Source organism: Bombina bombina, chromosome 1 (genome assembly GCF_027579735.1).
Source record: "Bombina bombina isolate aBomBom1 chromosome 1, aBomBom1.pri, whole genome shotgun sequence".
Lineage (NCBI taxonomy): Eukaryota > Metazoa > Chordata > Amphibia > Anura > Bombinatoridae > Bombina > Bombina bombina.
The window spans coordinates 1,217,001,439-1,217,015,787 of NC_069499.1; the positions used below are offsets into that span (position 1 = coordinate 1,217,001,439).

At 39.5% G+C, this 14,349-nt stretch overlaps 1 protein-coding gene across 2 annotated transcripts in view; it reads right to left on the reverse strand.

The window, feature by feature from the left end:
• CETP (cholesteryl ester transfer protein) overlaps nt 1-14,349 on the reverse strand; it is a 169,320-nt gene that overhangs the window by 108,939 nt on the left and 46,032 nt on the right. For both annotated transcript variants that reach the window (XM_053700259.1, XM_053700257.1), the window contains exons 4-5: nt 10,031-10,101; nt 2,155-2,242 (exon numbers count right to left, since the gene is read on the reverse strand). In XM_053700259.1, the coding sequence (XP_053556234.1) occupies nt 2,155-2,242; nt 10,031-10,101 (159 nt within the window). The remainder of the gene's footprint in view (nt 1-2,154; nt 2,243-10,030; nt 10,102-14,349) is intronic.

The window sequence follows — 14,349 nt, forward strand, 5'->3', positions numbered from 1 at the left end:
TATGTAGGATAGCTCTGGTCATGTTATCCTGCACACCTGAGCAGTGATGTTGGTCACTAATGTAGGATAGCTCTGGTCATGTTATCCTGCACACCTGAGCAGTGATGTTGGTCACTAATGTAGGATAGCTGCAGTAGGTTATCCTGCACACCTGAACAGTGATGTTGGTCACTAATGTAGGATAGCTGCAGTAGGTTATCCTGCACACCTGAGCATTTATGTTGGTCACTAATGTAGGATAGCTGCAGTAGGTTATCCTGCACACCTGAGCAGTGATGTTGGTCACTAATGTAGGATAGCTGCAGTAGGTTATCCTGCACACCTGAGCAGTGATGTTGGTCACTAATATAGAATAGCTGCAGTTGGTTATCCTGCACACCTGAGCAGTGATGTTGGTCACTAATATAGAATAGCTGCAGTAGGTTATCCTGCACACCTGAGCAGTGATGTTGGTCACTAATGTAGAATAGCTGCAGTAGGTTATCCTGCACACCTGAGCAGTGATGTTGGTCACTAATGTAGGATAGCTGCAGTAGGTTATCCTGCACACCTGAGCAGTGATGTTGGTCACTAATGTAGGATAGCTGCAGTAGGTTATCCTGCACACCTGAGCAGTGATGTTGGTCACTAATGTAGAATAGCTGCAGTAGGTTATCCTGCACACCTGAGCAGTGATGTTGGTCACTAATATAGAATAGCTGCAGTAGGTTATCCTGCACACCTGAGCAGTGATGTTGGTCACTAATGTAGGATAGCTGCAGTAGGTTATCCTGCACACCTGAGCAGTGATGTTGGTCACTAATGTAGGATAGCTGCAGTAGGTTATCCTGCACACCTGAGCAGTGATGTTGGTCACTAATGTAGAATAGCTGCAGTAGGTTATCCTGCACACCTGAGCAGTGATGTTGGTCACTAATATAGAATAGCTGCAGTAGGTTATCCTGCACACCTGAGCAGTGATGTTGGTCACTAATGTAGGATAGCTGCAGTAGGTTATCCTGCACACCTGAGCAGTGATGTTGGTCACTTATGTAGGATAGCTCTGGTCATGTTATCCTGCACACCTGAGCAGTGATGTTGGTCACTAATGTAGGATAGCTCTGGTCATGTTATCCTGCACACCTGATCAGTGATGTTGGTCACTAATGTAGGATAGCTGCAGTAGGTTATCCTGCACACCTGAACAGTGATGTTGGTCACTAATGTAGGATAGCTGCAGTAGGTTATCCTGCACACCTGAGCATTTATGTTGGTCACTAATGTAGGATAGCTGCAGTAGGTTATCCTGCACACCTGAGCAGTGATGTTGGTCACTAATGTAGGATAGCTGCAGTAGGTTATCCTGCACACCTGAGCAGTGATGTTGGTCACTAATATAGAATAGCTGCAGTTGGTTATCCTGCACACCTGAGCAGTGATGTTGGTCACTAATATAGAATAGCTGCAGTAGGTTATCCTGCACACCTGAGCAGTGATGTTGGTCACTAATGTAGAATAGCTGCAGTAGGTTATCCTGCACACCTGAGCAGTGATGTTGGTCACTAATGTAGGATAGCTGCAGTAGGTTATCCTGCACACCTGAGCAGTGATGTTGGTCACTAATGTAGGATAGCTGCAGTAGGTTATCCTGCACACCTGAGCAGTGATGTTGGTCACTAATGTAGAATAGCTGCAGTAGGTTATCCTGCACACCTGAGCAGTGATGTTGGTCACTAATATAGAATAGCTGCAGTAGGTTATCCTGCACACCTGAGCAGTGATGTTGGTCACTAATGTAGGATAGCTGCAGTAGGTTATCCTGCACACCTGAGCAGTGATGTTGGTCACTAATGTAGGATAGCTGCAGTAGGTTATCCTGCACACCTGAGCAGTGATGTTGGTCACTAATGTAGAATAGCTGCAGTAGGTTATCCTGCACACCTGAGCAGTGATGTTGGTCACTAATATAGAATAGCTGCAGTAGGTTATCCTGCACACCTGAGCAGTGATGTTGGTCACTAATGTAGGATAGCTGCAGTAGGTTATTCTGCACACCTGAGCAGTGATGTTGGTCACTGATGTAGGATAGCTGCAGTAGCTTATTCTGCACATCTGAGCAGCAGTATCAGTCATTAAACTAAGATTCCCATAATCATGTTATTTGGCTTTACTTACTGTTTGTCTCCATGGAGGTGCAGAAGAAATTCATTAAAAGTCAGGTAACAATCAGAAGTATCAGCAGCAATTCGGTTATTTCTGCAAGCTGTAAAATGTACACAAATTGTGTCACATTAAACACAGGACATTAATGAAATAAAAACATAGAATATATGATGTTAGAGCAATACATGTAGAAATAGCATTGTTTTTTTTTAATTTTTATATAAATTTTTATATATATATATATATATATATATACAGGTATACCCCGCTCATACAGCGGGTTAGGGACCGGAGCGCCGCTGTAAAGTGAAAACCGCCTTAAAGTGAAACAAGGCAGTTTTAGCTTTCTTTCCACTTGCCAGTGTGTTTAAAAACTTGAAAACATGTTTGAACTAACATATATTAGGGGTGCAATAGGGCTAGGTTTAATTTAACACTAGCACAGCACAGAATTCAATAAATACTGTACTTGTAAAATAGTGACAATTATTGTAGTAAAATTTGCCAAACTATAGCACTGAGACACAGATTGCACTGTAATGCTGTAAACAGAGTGAACTGCGCATAACAAAATAGTGCCAGTCACTTTTCTCACAAACTCACAATGATTACAGCACTATTTCATAATCCTTGGAGGTTGAACTTCAGCTCCACAAAGCGCTGTATTAGCGAATCGCTGTAAAGTGAAGCGCTGTAAAGTGAGGTATACCTGTATATATAAATATGATCATTTTATAATTTTATTTTCTTCTAAGTGAAGAAAATTGGAATGTAAAATATTTACAGCAAAAAAACATAATTTATATTAATATTCAATAATATTATTTTTCTGGGGCGTGTCCAGGCGGCGGCCATGCTTGGTTGCTTTTACTGAGGCTCCTAACGTGATCTCCACTAAATTGCTGTTAAAGCATTATCTATGCATCATCGGCTGAAAAGCAATTGAATTTCAGACAGAGGAAGTAATACAGAGCAGTCCGATACCAGTATTGCATAATTTATGCTCGTTGGACCTAGAACCAGACTATTAACATTCTAGGCGGTGGCCTAGTGCAGAGGCTTCAAACAACAACCCCCCCCCCCCGTGATCCGGGTAAGATAGTTTTCATCAGACTACTCCTCACTACAAACTAGTAAACGTTTACCATGAAGGAACCATATAAATATACACAAGCCTTATTACTTCAGTTAGAATCTAAACTAGATGACTTTGCAGCTGATTTCGCTGCAACTACAAGGAACACAGACTGGGAAGTGTATGCTGATCAATGGCTTCATCCAGACATAGACGCTACGCCATTACAACGGTCAGTGAAACCCTACCTTAAAATCTCCCCCATGCTTGAACTACATGTTTGCGCAGTGCTGGACACCCCCGTTGTATCATCTATTTCAGTCAACTTACAAGCTGGCGATGACACAGCCTGGAATCCCAACCACTCAAGGTTTAGTATGAATACCCCTGCAATGACTCTCCTACACCTCCAAGATACACTCCAGCTCCCACTTTGTAGGAGAGACTTCTGCGCATCACCCGTTTTCTGGCCCGGGCCGTGGGGGAGCAGCCAGCCACCGTGGACCGGACCAGAGAGCTACAGAGATTAAGACCCAGCACGGGGTTCTAGAAGATCGGCAGTTGCGGATTCTAGCTTTCACTGACACTCTGCTCCAGAAGTTGATAAATCAGCCCGCCGACAGAGATAACATACTAGCAGGACTTGGGGTGGTCTCGCCCTCCAGGAAAGGCATCGGATGAACTTTGTGCTATGTCAGTTCATGTTCTGTGGGCTGCCCACCCTATACCAACATTAACAGATCCTCAGAGTTGATACGGAACGTTAAGGATCAATACTTCTAGCTCCTAACTGAAATCCTTACAAATAATTCACAATTAGGACACTGTTAATGGACACTTTATATCTGTTTTATAGAGGATGTAATGATATGTTTACATGTCCACTAGTATGTAAGTAGAGCCTGTTTATTTTTTACTCTTTTTACCGTGAATGGATAGCTTATACGATGACTAATAATTAGCTCAGGGGGCAAACAGGTGTCACAGTGTGATTTATGGGTTATAAGTTGGATCATGTTGGGCTTCTTGAGATGTCCATTGTGTCATACTACTGGTTTCTTTATGGATCACACAATATGCTTATTACCTACGAACTCCCATGATGGGCACTAGTTTCCTCTGTTGTCCCATAAAATTTTCCCCATTTGCAGCTAGCGCTATTCCTCACCAAAGCTTTCAATTGCCTATATAGGTTATAACAAAATACATTCATTTTAATCCCTCAACCAAGCATCATAAAGTTTAAGAGTGTAACTCATGTTCTGTCAGGGGTAAACATCTCGGCGTGTATTATGGGGTGACATAATATTTTACATTTAAATATACAAAAGAACACGGGTGACTACTATTGGTGTAACTCATGCTCTGTTAATATGCTCCTGCGTGAGGGGAAAAATAGACTTGTAGTTCTGCTAATCCGCTGGACAACTATACATGCGGTTTTATAATGCTAATTCACTAGACCTGCCAAGTCCACTCTGAGCTTTTGCCTATTTGCAGGATGTTGCGTTCGCATTCTTAGTTGTTGGTTCTAAATAACATTATTAAAGCTAGTTATAATTCTCTGCAAGCTCTAGTTATAGTAGTCTACATTTTATGACATTAGAAAGTTATACCATTTATACTATGTTATTAACCACATGGTTAAAAGCGGTATTTACCCGCTGAGTATCGAGATATCATTTAATAATTTCTTTATACTTTGGGGTTCAGAGGCAACCCACCACATTATATGCTTTAACACATACCTGTATCATTGCTCCATATTATCATAGCCCTCATCTACCATATACGTTTGTATTGGATCCCAGATCCCTTTTATATTATTGAGGGCGTTTTCCAGAAAATAGAGTTTTCATGTTTATATTGTGAAATAGAGGTTTCATAAGGCCATATTGTGATACGTCTTCCCTTATTATTCACTTACTGTATTGTGTGTAAGCCACTGGAAAATCTTGTTATTATTGTAGCATGGCATTTATTGTATGTTGTTTTAATTTCGCACTAACCTCAATAAAATACTATTTTAAAAATATATATACATATATTTTTCTTGTTTTCAGGTATTTGAGGGGAAAGGGCTCCAATCCAATCTAAGAAGGATAGAGCATGCAATTTTAAACAAATTTCTAATTTACATCTGTTATCTAATTTGATTTGTTCTCTTGGTATCCTTTATTGAAAAGGCTAAGAAGCAGCAGCAGTGCCCTGCTGGAACCTATGTGCTGATTGGCAGCTGTGCATATATGCCTATCGTCATTGGCTCGCCTAATGTGTTCATCGAGCTCACAGTAGTGCATTGCTGCTCCTTAAACAAAGGATACAAATAGAAAGAAACAAATTTGATAATATAAGTATAGTTTTTTAAAATTGTACGCCTATATATACTATATATATATATAAATATATATATATATATATATATATATATATATATTTGTATTTAAAACAAAGTGGAGGGTATCTGCACTCTCACTCTACACTACCACAGAGTCAGCGACCATTGTGCCAGATCCAAATATATATATATATATATATGTATAAAAACAAACGGCTAGATTATGAGTTTTTGTCGGTAATGGTGTGTGGTGCTAAAGAGCCTTTTTTTCTCACCGCTCACTTAAGACATCGCTGGTATTACGAGTTTTCTGCAAGCCGGCGTTAGCCTCAGAAAAGTGAGCGTTGAGCAAAATTTAGCTCCACATCTCACCTCAATACCAGCGTTCCTTAAGTCAGCGGTGAGCTGGCTGAACGTGCTTGTCCACGATTTCCCCATAGGAAACAATGGGGCTGAGCTGGCTTAAAAAAAACCTAACACCTGCAAAAAAGCAGCGTTCAGCTCCTAACGCAGCCCCATTGTTTCCTATGGGGAAATAAAAGTTATGTCTACACCTAACACCCTAACATGAACCCCGAGTCTAAACACCCCTAATATTACACTTATTAACCCCTAATCTGCCGCCCCGACATTGTCGTCACCTACATTATTTATTAACCCCTAATCTGCCGCTCCGGACACCGCCGCCACCTATATTATCCCTATGAACCCCTAATCTGATGCCACCAACATCGCCGAACCCTACATTTTATTTGTTAACCCCTAATCTGCCCCCCCCAATGTCGCAGCAACTATATTAAATTTATTAACCCCTAATCTGCCGCTGCCAAGTTCCAACGTTGCCGCCACTATAATAAATTTATTAACCCCTAAACCTAAGTTTAACCCTAACCCTAACCCCCCCTAATTTAAATATAATTTAAATACATCAAAATAAATTTACTATAATTAACTAAATTATTCCTATTTAAAACTAAATACTTACCTGTAAAATAAACCCTGAGCTAGCTACAATATAACTAATAGTTACATTGTAGCCATCTTAGGGTTTACTTTTATTTTACAGGCAACTTTGTATTTATTTTAACTAGGTACAATAGTTATTAAATAGTTATTAACTATTTAATAACTACCTAGTTAAAATAAGTACAAATTTACCTGTAAAATAAACCCTAACCTAAGTTACAATTACACCTAACACTACACTATAATTAAATTAATTACCTAAACTAACTACAATTAATTACAATTAAATTAAATAAACTAAATTACGAAAAAAACAAACACTAAATTACAGAAAATAAAAAAGAAATTACAAATTTTTAAACTAATTACACCTAATCTAATCCCCCTAATAAAATAAAAAAGCCCCCCAAAATAAAAAAAAAATCCCTACCCTATACTAAATTACAAATAGCCCTTAAAAGGGCTTTTTGCGGGGCATTGCCCCAAAGTAATCAGCTCTTTTACCTGTAAAAAAAAATACAATACCCCCCCAACATTAAAACCCACCACCCACACACCCAACCCTACTCTAAAACCCACCCAATCCCCCCTTAATAAAACCTAACACTACCCCCTTGAAGATCTCCCTACCTTGAGACGTCTTCACCCAGCCGGGCACAAGTGGACCTCCAGAGGGGCAGAAGTCTTCATCCGATCCGGCCAGAAGAGGACATCCAGACCGGCAGAAGTCTTCATCCAGGCGGCATCTTCTATCTTCTTCCATCCGGAGCGGAGCGGGTCCATCTTGAAGACATCCGACGTGGAGCATCCTCTTCCATCCGACGGCGACTGAAGAATGAAGGTTCCTTTAAGTGACGTCATCCAAGATGGCGTCCCTTCAATTCCGATTGGGTGATAGAATCCTATCAGCCAATCGGAATTAAGGTAGGAAAAATCCTATTGGCTGATGCAATCAGCCAATAGAATTGAAGTTCAATCCTATTGGCTGATCCAATCAGCCAATAGGATTGAGCTTGCATTCTATTGGCTGTTCCAATCCAAAGTGAGCGGTACACCTGTACCTGTACCAGACTCGTAATACCAGCGGGCGTTAAAAAGCAGCGTTGGGACCCCTCAACGCTGCTTTTTAAGGCTAACACAACACTCGTAATCTAGGCGAAAGTGTATATATATATATATATATATATATATATATATATATAAAAAAGATATATAGATATAAAGATATATATCTGTATAGAGCCAGTCCTGCCCAGTGCCCACACTCGCACTCCTCATCCAGATGGCAGCCTTGCAAGGTGGGACTAGGGCTCATGATGTAGCCATGGAAATGTGCCTACAGCAGAGCAGCATCCCATGATGAAGAAAAAAAAAGTTGGATTTTTTATGTGCTAAAGCTGTTGGGCCCCCCTGATGGGTGGACCTCCTGGGCCCGGTCACAATTGCGACCTCTGCATCCCTGATAGTTCCGTCCCTGGCCTCAGCTGCTCCAGCAGCAGCTGTCAGCCACCTGGTGACGTCATGCATGTGACCTTGGTCATTATTGTGTAGAAAGAGGAACTCACTGGATTTAAAAGGATCCAAATCATGCAATTGGAGGAAACTGGAAATCACCCAGCAGTCAGTGATTTAGTTCATTAGTCGTGGAGATAAGGTGAGCTTTTGAGTGGCACTCTGTGAGTCCTGGAGCTTATAAGCCCTCCTAACTAGTCCAGTGTGATATTTATTTTATTTTGCATAGCTCAAGTCTGCACCTAATTAATGTACAGCGTATAGGTAAACTATTTCATCTTGCCACACATTTATTATTAATGATAAACTTCATCACCTGGCTCTATAGTCTGATAATTTATCAATAGCCTGCTGCACATTCATTTTGGATTAAAGCACTGGCACTTAAAGGGACAGTCTACACCTTAGTCATCTTAAAGTATTATCTTAGATTAAGCTGCAAATAAACACCTGCACCCCTTTCTATATCACGCAGCATATTTTCAATTAATATTGTTTCTGACCAATTTGAAATGGCAGGCAAGCTCTGCCCGCTGTTGACATCACAATCTGGGCTGCATATGGCATCCAATCACAAAAGGCTCACTAGTTGGATTCAACAGACTGTCAATGCTATTTAGCATAGATGCAGCCCAGATTGTTATGTTATCAATGGGCAGAGCTTGGGTACCATTTCAAAGTGCCCAGAAACAATATTCATTTTAAAAATAACTTTCTTATCGTTCCTGCTGCAGTATATAGAAGGGTGTGCAAGAGGCTATTTGCAGCTTAATCTAAGGTAAGATTTTAAGATGACTAAGGTGTAGACTGTCCCTTTAAGAGGTTATATTGTATAGTTTTCTGGGTTCTGAGATTCTGAATCTAACCTGTTTGTGCCCAGCAGATATAATTATCAGTTCATGTCCTAACCCAGATTCCTACACTTGTAAAATATATTTGTACTGCTCTCTCCTTCATTATAACATGTGCAGAGGGCACAGTTGAACAGTGTGTAGCTTATGGTAAGAGTTAGGGTTAAACTGGTGCATATTAAGCAGAGTTGATAAGCATTGCTGTCTCTCTGGTATACTAGTGGTTAACAAGAGTTTGCCCAGCATTCTTGCACAGGCGATTTTCAGGGGTCATATTGTCGTTATGCCGATATCGCAAATAAAGAATGTGCCTTGAACAAGCAAATAAACGGTTAGTTTAAATTACCTCCTTTGTGGCCATAAATTGGATAATTATAGGCACAACACCTAGAGCTCACTAACGTGTAAAATGTAAATACCAAAATGGCTGGATGAAAATACACTAATATTTGAGTATTTCACAATATTATCAGAATTTGGAATGCCCATATCATCCCTCATTATTTTGGTAGCCTAGACCTATTATGTGAATGGTTTGGAAGAATTCATAACTGAAACAAAAGACATCACAGTGATAGCTGCAGTCTTGTTGCAGTGTGTATTTAAAGGGGCAGCCTACTTGAATTTTTTTATTGTTTAATAGATAGATAATCCCTTTATCACCAATTACCCAGTTTTGCATAACCAACACAATTATATTAATATACTTTTTACCTCTGTGATCACCTTGTATCTAAGCCACTGCAGACTGCCCCCTAACCCCAGTTCTTTTGAAAGACTTGCAAAGAAGGCATCTAAGCTATTTTTTGGTTGAGGAAGGAGGACAGCACTTGTTTATTGGTGAGTGAATGTATCCACCAATCAGCAAGAACAACCCAGGTTGTTCACCAAAAATGGGACCGGCATCTAAACTTACATTCTTGCATTTCAAAAAAAGATACCAAGAGAATGAAGAATATTTGATAATAGGAGTAAATTAGAAAGTTGCTTAAAATTGCATGCTCTATCTGAATCATGAAAGAAAAAAATTTGGGTTCAGTGTCCCTTTAAAGGCATTATTTATCTTTTTAAACATTACAAAAATCAAGAAGACTGTCCCTTTAATATCTCCATTCAGCAGTTATTTAAAATCCATAGATTACTTACTCAGTTTGTTGTTCACTTCCAAATCTGTGGAAGAATAAATTTCAAAGTCGATGGAATTTTCAATCGTCATACTAAAAAACACGGTAAAATCAAGTAAAACTTAAATAATAAATATTTGGTTGTCAGTCATAATACATATTTTATTGTACATCCATGTATGTCTAAATCAAGCATGTCCAATCTTTCAAACTAACAGGCCATACTCAAATACACAAACTACAAAACATAAATGTCTAGAAGTGGAGCGCAGGATGCAAAATCAATATCGCTGGACTGTGCTAGGATTTACGAGCAAATTGATATTACACGGCCATATTAAAGAAGAATTACAAGAGAATGTTTAGTGCAACCGACATTCCCTTGAGCGCGCCCTATTCTTTTTTTTTTTTTTTAAATGTTATTTTTATTGAAAATTTAGATATTCACAATAACAGGTTTCAAGATGATAATGGTCCATAAGATAGAATATTGTTAATTAAAGATAAATGTTCATGTGTTTCGCTGCTACCTTGTAGGCTGTAGTTCCATAATCTTAATGCAGCTAGTCCATGTAATCTCTCAAATGGGTAAGAGAGGGGGCAGGGGGGAACATGGATTCCAAGTAACAAATAAACGAATAAACAAACATATTAGTAAAACAAAATATGATATCTTACATCTGCGTATCTTTGTCCGGATCAGCACTGGCTCTTGGAATATGTGATTGCTAAAGTATTGTATAGTCTGTTCACTATTAGGAAGGGGTTTGTATCCTCTTCGTTTGGTAGCTGTTAGTATAATCATCTGGCCCTAGGGAGAAGGGGTAGTAGTTTGAGGGGCATGTGGAATGAATGTAGTGTGCACTGTGCAGGGACTCCTGCCAGATAAACTTGGCATCTAGAAAGGTGTCCATTCTATTGCGGCACAAGTATCCGTAATGTTCTAGTGTAAATTGTTCTTCTACTTCCTCAAGCCACATTGTTTTAGAAAGGGTCAGACGTTTCTTCCAGTGACAGGCTATTAGTTTTCTCGCACTATTAAGGCCTATTTGGAGCACCAATAGCCGCAAGCGAAATGGCAATTTAGGAAGGTCGTTTAGTAGCGCAATTTTTGGGTTTAATGTTAATTCAGCTGAAATACTTTGTCTTAAATGCTGTTGAGCGCGCCCTATTCTTTTAATGGATATCGCGATAACTTATTAAGTTAATTATTAATTTGAGCCGTAGTGTGATATAGAACCGGAAGTGACGTAAGCGCACTTCCGTGTACACGAGACAGTGGAATGCAAGTATGCGTTCTAGCACTTTAGTTTGGTGCCACAACTTTACGAGACAGGTTTGGAATTTGATTGATTTGTTTTCCACTATATATTGCGTGATGTTCTTCACTATTGTTATGCTGATGAAGGGTAGTACATACCCGAAAGCGTTCCATTAAAATTAACTTTGTTATTCCTGTGAGTGCAATTTTTTGTTTGGCTATATATATATACTGTATATATACAGTATATATATATATATATATATATATATATATATATATATATATATATATATATATAGCACAAATGTCCTAGCACACCTTCTGGTGAGCACATGAGTGAAAGCAAAGAAGTTTTTCTAGCGTGCCCCATATATGTCTATAAGGAAAGGGTGTAAGTGTGGCTGCGCTGTCCGACCTCCAGGTGTTAGCATGCCTGAAAATTTTGCTCACGATAACATTTTACTTTTAACTTGTAATACAAGCGCAAGAATAGGAACGCAATTAATTTAACTTGAGTGGTGTAAGCAGTCAATAGCACTAATATTTTTGCTTTCCACTTATAATCTAGTCCAAAATGAGCAGTGCTTTAGCAATACAAATGTCAGAAATCTATATATACAAATACACATAAAAAGATGTATATGTAGGATTTATCACATGGATTGTATTAGCCGTATTAGTACAGTAGTTAAATATAATAAAAACAAGAATATTCCAGTATGCAGTGATACCTTTTTTTATTGGACTAACATTACATAGTAAAAGAAAAGCTTTCAAGGGAGATTGTTCATAATTATATTGGGAAGAAAGGGCCCATGGAAACAGGAGGTGTAGGAGATCAGTGAGAGAAGTTACAGGGCATCATGCTGCCAAAAATCCATAAACCAGGGAAACCAGGGAGACCGAAATTAACAGGTATGGATACACTTATGAAACAGATACAGTATCTGGCCTAGTGGAAAATACCCTAAACACACTAGTAACTAACACTAAAAGCTTCATTCAAGACACTACTGACTTTCTAAATAAACTTAGCAAGATCCAAGAATTACCCCCCAATACCATACTAGTTACCATGGATGTAGAATCCTTGCATAGCAACATCCTCCATAAAGATGGAATTAAAGCCTGTTCTAAATTCTTCCCAAAGATACAACCAAAAATACAATGCTAAAATAGTCACTAAACTTATAGAATTCATCCTCACCCACAATTATTTCAGTTTCAACAATAACATCTACTTACAAATTAGCAGAACTGCTATGGGCAAAAATGTCCCCACAATACGCAAACCTATTTATGGCTAACCTTGAATAGTTTCCTAACCACTCATCCCCATAAATGTCGTAAATATTATTGCTACATACATGATATTTTCGTCATATAGACAGAAGGAGAAGGACATTTTGCAAACCTTCCATAACTCATTTAACTCATTCCAGCCATTAATTAAAATTAAAATTAACTTTTCAAAGCACAGTGTTAGCTTCTTGGACTGCACAATAACCATAAACAATTGCAAATTTAATTAATCCATCTACAAAAAACCCACAGACAGATGTATCTACCTTCACAGCACCTGCTTTCATCACAGACATACAGTGGGCCAAAAAAGTATTTAGTCAGCCACCAATTGAGCAAGTTCTCCCACTTAAGAAGATGAGAGAAGCCTGTAATTTTCATCATAGGTATACCTCAACTATGAGAGACAAAACGTGGAAACAAATCCAGACAATCACATTGTCTGATTTGGAAAGAATTTATTTGCATATTATGGTGGGAAATAAGTATTTGATCAATATCAAAAGTTCATCTCAATACTTTGTTATATATCCTTTGTTGGCAATGACAGAGGTCAAACATTTTCTGTAAGTCTTCACAAGGTTGTCACACACTGTTGCTGGTATGTTGGCCCTTTCCTGCATGCAGATCTCCTCTAGAGCAGTGATGTTTTGGAGCTGTCGCTGGGCAACATGGACTTTCAACTCCCTCCAAAGATTTTCTATGGGGTTGAGATCTGGAGACTGGCTAGGCCACTCCAGGACCTTGAAATGCTTCTTACAAAGCCACTTCTTCATTGCCCGGGCGGTGTGTTTGGGAAAATTGTCATGCTGAAAGACCCAGCCACATTTCATCTTCAATGCCCTTGCTGATGGAAGGAGGTTTGCACTCAAAATCTCACAATGCATGCCCCCATTCATTCTTTCATGTACACGGATCAGTCGTCCTGTTCCCTTTGCAGAGAAACAGCCCCAAAGCATGATGTTGCCACCCCCATGCTTCACAGTATGTATGGTGCTCTTTGGTTGCAACTCAGCATTCTCTATCCTCCAAACACGAGTTGTGTTTCTACCAAACAGTTCTACTTTGGTTTCATCTGACCATATGACATTCTCCCGATCCACTTCTGGATCATCCAAATGCTCTCTAGCATACTTCAGATGGGCCCGGACATGTACTGGCTTAAGCAGGGGGACACGTCTGGCACTGCAGGATCTGAGTCCCTGGCGGCATAGTGTGTTACTGATGGTAGCCTTTGTTTCGTTGGTCCCAGCTCTCTGGAGGTCATTCTCTAGGTACCCCCGTGTGATTCTGGGATGTTTGCTCACCGTTCTTGTGATAATTTTGACCCCACGGGGTGAGATTTTGCTTGGAGCCCCAGATCGAGGGAGATTATCAGTGGTCTTGTATGTCTTCCATTTTCTAATTATTTCTCCCACAGTTGATTTCTTCACACCAAGCTGCTTGCCTATTGCAGATTCAGTCTTCCCAGCCTGTGCAGGTCTACAATTTTGTTTCTGGTGTCCTTCAACGGCTCTTTGGTCTTCACCATAGTGGAGTTTGGAGTGTGACTGTTTGAGGTTGTGGACAGGTGTCTTTTATACTGATAACAAGTTCAAACAGGTGCCATGAATACAGGTAATGAGTAGAGGACACAGGAGCCTCTTAAAGAAGAAGATACAGGTCTGTGAGAGCCAGAAATCTTGCTTGTTTGTAGGTGACCAAATACTTATTTTCCACCATAATATGCAAATAAATTCTTTCCAAATCAGACAATGTGATTGTCTGGATTTGTT